This window comes from Quercus robur, chromosome 5, assembly GCF_932294415.1.
Source record: "Quercus robur chromosome 5, dhQueRobu3.1, whole genome shotgun sequence".
Classification (NCBI taxonomy): Eukaryota; Viridiplantae; Streptophyta; class Magnoliopsida; order Fagales; family Fagaceae; genus Quercus; species Quercus robur.
This window is the reverse complement of record NC_065538.1, coordinates 64,039,941-64,049,261: the sequence shown is the minus strand read 5'-3', so window position 1 is coordinate 64,049,261 and position 9,321 is coordinate 64,039,941. Positions and strand designations below refer to the sequence as shown.

General features: G+C 35.9%; 2 protein-coding genes across 4 annotated transcripts; both read right to left on the bottom strand.

Annotated features, from left to right (window-relative positions):
- Positions 1-2,568: 2,568 nt before the first annotated feature.
- Positions 2,569-9,321, bottom strand: LOC126726651 (receptor-like protein kinase FERONIA). 3 transcript variants are annotated; one of them, XM_050431963.1, is made up of 3 exons: positions 8,117-9,321; positions 4,204-4,765; positions 2,569-3,969 (listed from the first exon to the last, which is right to left on the bottom strand). In XM_050431963.1, the coding sequence occupies exon 1, from the start codon at positions 9,209-9,211 to the stop codon at positions 8,228-8,230; it is 984 nt and encodes a 327-aa protein (XP_050287920.1). In that variant the 5' UTR covers positions 9,212-9,321; the 3' UTR covers positions 2,569-3,969; positions 4,204-4,765; positions 8,117-8,227. The 3 variants fall into 3 exon arrangements, with proteins under 3 accessions (XP_050287920.1, XP_050287919.1, XP_050287921.1); XM_050431962.1 differs by having other exon boundaries at positions 2,569-4,765; XM_050431964.1 differs by lacking the exon at positions 4,204-4,765.
- LOC126728536 (receptor-like protein kinase ANXUR2) lies at positions 3,066-3,962 on the bottom strand. The gene is made up of 2 exons (XM_050434343.1): positions 3,606-3,962; positions 3,066-3,449 (listed from the first exon to the last, which is right to left on the bottom strand). The coding sequence occupies exons 1-2, from the start codon at positions 3,960-3,962 to the stop codon at positions 3,066-3,068; spliced, it is 741 nt and encodes a 246-aa protein (XP_050290300.1).

The following is a 9,321-nucleotide window of genomic DNA, read 5'->3' as shown; positions in this document are numbered from 1 at the left end:
ATTTAACATTTTAATTATTAGCCTACAAAAATGGGACTTGGCCCCCCCAAATATTTGAGCTAGTCCAATGATGTTCTTAAAAAAGTTTTCCAATTGATCTAGTAGTTATAGAGAATATATATTTTTTTTCCTCACATTTTTTTTTTAATTGTAAAATGTGTTTTTGTGTCTATTAAAGTCTTGGATCTTTCATATCTTTGAATACTTCATTAGTTCAATTGAAATTTTTTTACTCACTTTGGTAGATAATTTGGTAACTTATATTAAAAATGAAAATTCTAAGGATTCACTATGAAAGATACTAAATTATATGTGTGTATGGATGTATGTGCTTATGTGTGTTTATGAAAGTTTGTATAAACTAATAAATTAGTATCATAAATTGGCCCCCCAAACAAAAATTTCTGACTTCGCCCCTGTATATGTCCAAGCAACCCATATAGAGCTAGACTGAGAAAATAGGTTTCGTACAGGCTTGAGAATAGCAGCTTTATTCCATAATTTCCATTCTTTGATTCTTTTCATGTCTAAACCTTCCTTCATATTGGATAGACAAAGTTCTTCCAAGCCATGTTTGCTCGAATGGGAGAACCTTGCTTACCACTTCATAGAAAGTAGTTAAACCTTTATTCAGTAGCCATTATGATCTTCATTGGTAAGATAAAAATGTTGGTCCAATACATTTAGATCTCATAAAGCACAAATTGCAGCATTTGAAGCTTCCCTGTAAAAGAGAGTTTCTTTTTCCTCTCCTATTTAGGATGTTATCCTAACTGTAATCTTTTCAACTAGCCTACAATCTTAAGCTTTGAGTTTAGCTGAGATTAGAGGCAATACAAGGTATTACTAACAACCTACCCTCCTTGAATGCAAGATAGAGTGACTCTAAATTTTTGGTTTCTTGTGACATCCTAGCAAAGAACACTGCATTCTTCACGAACAAATTTCAAGTGAGATTTAATCTTTCACGCCCCAGTATGAAACTTAAAGCTCTTTACTTTCACAGCAACTTTCATTAACATTCTTGTAAATACTTTCTTGAATTCAACAAACAAATAAGGATATAAAGAATATCCTTGCATTTTTCCTTTTTTCCCCTTTGAAAAGAGAACCTAGGAGAAGTGATGCATTCACTCGTCCACACTACAAATATTTTAGGAAAGCCAATGATAGTGGCACAATTCAGAAAAGAGCTACTGTTTTACAAAATCATATGCCTTCATTGTATCTAGGATCAGGGTGCATCTAGCAAGGCCAAGGATCCTGTGATAATTGATCACCAGCTCTTGAGCAAGGAGTAAATTTTCAGTTATGCCCCTTGCTGTTATAAAAGCTGTATAGGTTAGGCTTATGAGATCAGTCAAGCACTAATCCAACCATTTGGCTAAGATGTTTGTAATTAAATTTTAGATTATGTTGAAACAAGAAATTGCTCTGAAGTACTCATTTTCTTAGCGGCTACAAACTTATAAACCAATATGATACTGGTGGCATCAACTTCCCCAAGTAGCCTGCCTGTAGTGAAAAAGGGTTTTAACTGCTTCAATAGCTTCTTAATGAAGCAAATACCATGCTTTTTAAACAAATGGGATGAATAGCCATTAGGAGTCTTGTCCCCTTTCAATGAAAGATAGTCTCCTTGCTTTCTATACCAATCACACCTTTTTGTAGAAAATTCATTTTCTCAGCTACTATAGTAAACTATATTGTTGATCTAGGCCAGCTTGAGTGATGATTTGATTCTAAATACAACTCCCCAACAACCTTTGGTCGAACTCAATAACCATATCTTTTATCTGCTATCCATCAACAGTTTTCACTCCTTGATCATTATATAAGCATCTGAATATACTTTTCGCATTTCTCATCTTAACTAGTTCCCTTTTCATTTTTTCTTTCTTTTTGTTTCTTTTCTTTTGGGATAAAGGGTCTTGACTAGTTTATAAAAACCAATCAAACTCTGGTTTTAAACTTCAGTCACTGATTCTTGAACCTATGTTGTGAAAATAGCTTCCATAGCTCTTCTTATAGATGAGTTAGCATCATTTTTTTATTCTCCTCCATTACGTATATAATCTATGCTCGAAACAGAAATATTTTATTTTTGTGTTGCTTCCAATCCCTCCCTTGCCTATTGAACCCCTCAAGAAAGATTACCAAAATTCCCTATGTTAAACTTTTTCAAAGTCAGTTTGAATCTATCCAGGTTTTTATACAATCTGAACGTTGCTGGTTCCTTCTATTTGGAGTAATCCTTTTTCTATTTTTCCACCTCTTTTACTTTCATTCTCAAGCCTTTGCTTTAGGAAAAGATTTCAGGAAATATTAAGTACGATTCCTTAGATGTTGTATATTTTCCCAGTAGAATAAAATTCAATGCAACTATGTTTTGATTTTAATGAAAGAACTTAATGTACTACACTTACTAAAGTGTACTCTATACTAAGTTTTACCCTTCTTTATATATTCAGCCATAATAGATAAGAAAGTAGTACCACAAAGACAGCTTGAATCAAGTTTTTATAATGTCTGCAGACATTTTTATCATATAGACATTAAAAATAAATATACAAGAAAAAAAGAAAGAAAATAAATTAATTTTTCATATTTGGAAAGAGTTGGACTTTGGTATTGCAACTCAACTTTTCCAATTGAATTCAACCATGTTGAAAGCTGTATACACAAGGAAATGCATTCAGTACCTAGTTTTTGCCAATCTAGAAATGCCAACTCTTCTTTATTTTTTTTGGGTCAAATAATTATTAATCATATCATTTGCTTCTGGGAATGCAATTTTGATAATCATTTGTGATTAATCATTGGTTGTTTGGCATGGTGGTGTTGAAGGACAAGTCGGCAGAAGTGATGCTATCTGAATCCCAAATTGAATCCTCAGGCTCAGGCGTTGGAGAAGCAGGGCCTGTATATTCAACAATGGGATAGTTGTATTCACCCGAAGGATCCACACCATCCTTGCTCTCAGCATCTGCACTCTCTTGCAGCTGCAGTGCATGTTCAAGCTCTATCTCCACTTCACCCATCATAGGACGATCCACTCCCTTAGTTCAACTACAAGAAGTGGCAATGTCCAAGTATATCTTCAAACACTCTGGAGCTATCTTCCCTATCAGATACGGATCAATCATCTCATTAATGTTTCCTTCTTGTATGCGCTTTCTGGCCCAATCAACCACATAGGATGCTTTTCTGCAACAGAGTAGTTGCAGAAGTACCACACCAAAAGAGTAGACGTCAGATTTATCAGTCAGCACCCCACTCACAAGGAACTCAGCATCCAAGTGTTGTACCATAGTACCGTGAATCAAAGAAGTTGTATCTTCCCCCGTGTATACAAAACGAACTGTTGACAAATTCGGGGGAGACATTTTTGAGGACATGAAATCTGACAACTTGGCCTCCCATTTCTCGTCCAACAGAATGTTGTCTAGCTTCACGTCATGGTGGATGATAGTATGCTTTACCCCAGTGTGAAGGTAGTGTAGTTCACTCGCCACTTCAACACAAATCTTTAGTCTTTGTTTCCATGGGAGTGGATCTTTGTCGTGGCCCTTGTAGAGGAGTTTTCAGTAGAGGCATCCATTGACCATGAACTCGCAGAATAGGATATTCTCGTCTTCATCAATGCAATATCCAATGAGAGGGACAAGGTTAGGGTGGCGAAGCTGACAAGGCAATAACACCTCAGTCCTTAATAAGTACTCAAAGCCCTGTCCTGACTTGGTAATCAACTGCTTTATTGTAATGTTTCTGGTACAGTCATCAATAAATCCCTTATATGCTCTGCAAAACCCCCACTGGTGAATGACTAAATCATTATCGAAGTTATTGGTAGCTATCTTGATCTCAGCCAGTGAAAATCGACGGCATAATTCCTCATGTAGAGCTGAAGATTGTTTTGGTCTCCTCAATAACTTTGATATAGACTGTGAAACAGATTCCATTGGCTGGCTGCTCATAAATTAGAAATAGAAATCGCTTCAAACAATTGAGAATTTGTCCATAATAAACATCATTCATGAGCATAAGGAGTTACTCTTCTCCATGACTATGAATGATTGAGAAAACATTAGATTTAGATATGTATGCTGGCCCATAAGTCAAAATGATAATGTCACGCAATGCAATGATGCCATCATTTTAAAAATAATAATAATATGATAAATTGATAACAGAAAGACTTACAAAAGGAGTAGTCTTTTCAAGAAGAGTTTAGAAGATTGAGTGGCAATAAAAGATTCAGAGGCGGATCAAATTGATCAGAAAATTCTCAATCCATGGCAACTTCCTGGTCCTCTGCGGGTAGCACCAGCTGTGGCTCCAGTTACACAATGGTTTGGGTTTTAATTTTCTCAAGATATTATTATTTTTTTAGAATGAATTTTCTCAAGATGTTGATTGAATAGAATACTAACAAGAAATTTTATATATTTTTTGATAAACTAGTTCATATTAGCTGGTGCAATTACTAAAGAATTAATAATAGATCTAGAGTGATTTAGGAATTTCAAACAGTTATAAAAAAATATAAATAAAAAAATGTACATTGACAATTCTCATTCTGAATTGACCGCAATTTTTTAATTTTAGGATATGTGCTGCCACTTCAACAACTTTGGAAGCTTCTCATCAGTTGACATAAGCATAAATGGAAGCTGCTTCACAGTCTATTTCAAAGTTATTGAGGTCCAGCAGGATGGGTGCAAACAATCTTCAGCAGCTTAGCTCCACCTTAAATACATTGTTTCTAAAAAAAAGTTATTAGTTAAATACAAGGATGACATCCTAATGTGCTATTAAGGGTTTCTGGTAAACAAAACTTTAACACAAGAAAAAGATTTTCTGTCAACAAGCCAGAATTCTCATTGAGCTTTAAATCAAGATCAGTGGTAAAGCGTTCCACACGACCCCAATCCGTAGAACACAATCCAACTCGTGAGTTGGCCATCAGAAGATCTTGAATTTCATTTCAAGTGCATCTCGATGGATTGAACAACATATGAAAAGTTAACAACACACGGTCATCGATCTTAGGTATCGTGAGTGAATTTCTTGATGTTGCACCCACGAAATATAGAAAGTTCCAAATATTAGGAACTATTTAGGAGTTAAGAACATGAACATCACCCAAGAATTTTTATTTAACCTAAGCGACAAAATAAAAGATTTTTCCATTCTTTTATTAACTGATTTATGTATAAGATTCCATTCACCTCACATCTTAGAAAGGACTGCATTGTGACTAACCACCAAAATTCTCATCTGATTTCACAATTCTTAAGGTCCTTCATATACAGTCTTGATTTATACAAATCCCCTTAAAAACCTTTAGCTTGTCAAATAAATAGAATAAAAAACTTACAACATTTATATGTTTATCGACCAATAGTAGTGGAGAATTTGTAAAAATCAACTCAGCAGCCTTGTTAATACAATGCTTTATAAATTCCTTTACAAGTACATTAGTCTACATCAATAGTATAGTCCCCCGGATCTGTTCAATCTTCCGTGAATTTGAAAAACAGATTGTCTTGTTTCTTCTGCTATTTGGGGAAGTAATTAATAGTTTAGCAACCAACATCCAATCTTATGGGGTTCCGTTGTGGAAAGAAGACTTATGTCACCAACTTGCATTATATTCAAGTGTGAACAAAACTTATTAACAGATGAAACAAAGATTTTACCTTTGCCCTTTTCTGGATTGATCATTAATCTCACATTATATTCACACGTCAACAAGACTTATTCACACACGAAACAAAGATTTTACCCTCGCCTTCACCGATTGATTGATCCGTTAATAACCAGCAAAATGAAAGTTGCACAACTAAAAATCAACAAATACAAGCTGAAGTACAGGACAATACAACTTGCCAAAATAACAATATTACAAGCAGCTGAATCATTGGTGCACAACCAACTCAAATATAATCTCATAAATAATTGCAGCAGCTAAATCGGCTTTCAGGATCCTGGCCTCCAGGCAAAATAGAAAATGGGATCATTAGTCTTTCACATAAAATCCTATTTAGGATGATATTTCTACAAAATCCCTTTCCATACCAAATGTCACCCCTTAATAATTGAGAGATTTCTTCCTCTGTCAAGAGTCTTTTATTGTGAAAAAATATCCTATAAACCAGACATGCATGTAGCACATGATGCCATATTCTTTCAGTGAGAAAATACTCAAAGAATAAATGTTTTTGACTCTCAATTAGACTTCCACATTAAACGAATAGAAAATCTCCACTATAACTCCATTTTAATAGTCCTCCACGAGTTGAGAGCCTATCCTTCAGTGCCAACCAATAAATAAATGAGTGCTTAGTAATAGCTGTTGAAAACCATATGAGCTTCCACCCTTCAATTGTCACAGTCCCACTCCTTATTTCAATCCCATGATAAGTGGCAAAGAAACCTCCCTGATTTGGATGGAATCCCATATACCTTATCTTCCTGCTCAAATATAACTTGGTAATATTATATTGGAAGTAAACCAGATCATCTAATGTAGCAGGCATCCAATATCTTTGCCCATCTCAAATGAAAATTGAATTTTAACGGTAAAACTTGTTGAACCATGCACATATCACTCTGAATCCATTTTGAGGAAGTACGGCACTATTGGGTCCTAGTTATCATGCCAAAGAAGGATTCTATCTCCCCTCCCCACTGAAAATTTGATTAGAGGCTTTTTCTCTTACTTGTCACATTTTCCTCCCTCCCCGTGAACTGGATTAAGGAATTTTGACCTTCCAAAAGCGTTTTCCTTCTAATAAATATCTATATGTCCAAGCAACCCACACAGAGCCAGACTGAGAAAATAGGTTTACTACGGACTTGAGGATAGCAGTTTTTTTCCATTCTTTGATTCTTTTCATGTCTGAACCTTACCACTCTATAGAAAGAAGTTAAACCTTTATTCAATAGCCATTATGATCTTCATTGGTAAGATAAAAATGTTGGTCCAATACACTTATATTCATAAAGCACAAATTGCAGCAAATGAAGCTTCCCTGCAAAGGAAAGACTTTTCTTTTCCTATTTAGGGTGTTATCCTAACTGTAATCTTTTCAACTAGCCTACAATCCTAAGCTTTGAATTTACTAGGGATTAGAGGCAATCCAAGGTACTTTACTAACAAGCTACCCTCCTTGAAATGCAAAAGGAAAAAGTTTTGCTTCAAACATGTTTGAAGTTATCTTGCTCCAACCTACTATGTGAAAATTGAAGAAATTATCCATGTGTAGTTTTAGTCACGCGACTTTTTAAATGAGTTATGAGACTTGTTTAAATAATACACATAGATAGTCTTATAATCCGCCACGTAATTGGTTGAAAAAGATGGCTCCAAACATATTTAGAGCCAAACTTTTTACGAAGCAAAATAGAGAGGATCTAAATTTTTGGTTTCTTGTGACATCCTAGCTAAGAACACTTCATATACATTTTTTTTTGCTCTATCTCTCTCTCTCTCTCTCTCTCTCTCTAAACTAAAAAAACCTTTCCATCATTTACTAACCAAAAAAAGTCTTTTCCGTTTTTCAATCTCTCTTTTTCAAAAAGTAGCTCTTGCAATTGTTCACCACAAACTCCCCCCCCCCCCCCCCCCCCTTCCCCTCTCTCTCTCTTTTTGGAGCAATCCTTTCCCTCCCCTGCTTTTACAATTCCTTAGATGTTATATATTTTCCAAGAACAATCAAAATTGAATATTTTTTTTTTAATTTAATTAGAGAATTTAATGTACTACACTTGATGAAAGGTACACTATAATAAGTTTTAACCTTCTTTATATATTCAGTCATAAACTCATAGTAGATAAGAAAGTAGTACTACAAAGAAAAACTTGAATCATTTTTATAATGCCAGCGGACATTAAAAATAAATATATAAGAAAAAAGAATTTATATTAAGTTAGTTTTCATATCCAAACTTAGGTACTGCAAATTAACTTCACCAATTAAATTCAGCTATGATATAAGTTGTAATTATGAATATGAGAGCACATTCTGTAATCTGTACATGGGTTTTGTAATTCTAGAAAAGCACCCCCCCCCCCCTTTTTTTAATTATTTTGGGTCAAAGAGCTACTAACCATTCAAATTGCTTCTTGGAATGCGAATTTTGATCATTGTTTGTGGGTAATCATTTGCCGTTTGGCGTGGTGTTGTCCAAGGACAAGTCGGTAGATTTGGTGCACTTTTGATCACAACACAGGATCCACATCCTTGCTAGCAGCATCTGCGCTCTCTTGCAGCTCCAATGCATGTTCGAGGCCTACTTCCACTTCAACCATTGTGGGACGATCCTTTCCCTCATGTTGCACACAAGAGGTCGCAATGTCCACATATATGTATAAACACTCTGGGGCTATCTTCCCCGTCAGATGCGGATCAATTATCTGATTTATGGTCCCTTCTTCTTTGCATTTTTGGGCCCAGCTAGGCAGGTAAGTCTCTTCTTCTCTCTCCACCGAGACTTCCAATAGCATTCTGGCACAGAGCACTTCCAACAGTACCATACCAAAAGAGTAAACGTCAGATTTATCGCTAAGCCGCCCCCTCTTGACATAGAAATTCTCCGCCACAAATTCCATTTTAATTGAAGCCTTTGACAAACTAGGGGGACCCATCTCGGAAATCGCGAAAGCTCCCAACTTGGCCTCCCATTTCTCGTCCAGAAGAATGTTTCTCGGCTGCACGTCATGGTGGTAAATACAATGCTTCAGCCCAGTGTGAAGGTAGTGCATTCCACGCGCCACTCCAATGCAAATCTGGAGTCTTTGTTTCCACGGGAGGGGTTCATGGCGTTTAGTGGCGTAAATGTGGTCGCCGAGGTTTCCATTCACCATGAATTCGTAGACTGTGATCATCTCGCATTTATCGAAACTATATCCGATGAGACGGAGGAGGTTAGGGTGGTGTAACTGGCAAAGGAATAGCACCTCGTTCTTACCCGACCTTAAATCCGTACGCTTTACTGCAACGCTTATGGTACGGTCATCGATAAACCCTTTGTATACTTTCTTCCCATAACGATCCTTACCAATTACTAAATTATCATCGAAGTTATTGGTAGCTGTCTTGATCTCAGCCAGTGAAAATCGACGGCATGGAATGTTTGTTTCGACTGACCTTCCCTTACCGGACGTCCTTAATAACTTTGATATAAACTCTGAAATACCTTTCATACCAACTAACTTGAAATGATGCAGTAGGGGAGTAGATCCCCTTCCAAAAATAGACAAACTAACAAGGGAAGGAGAACAACGAAATATAATAACTCAATTAATAAATGAGA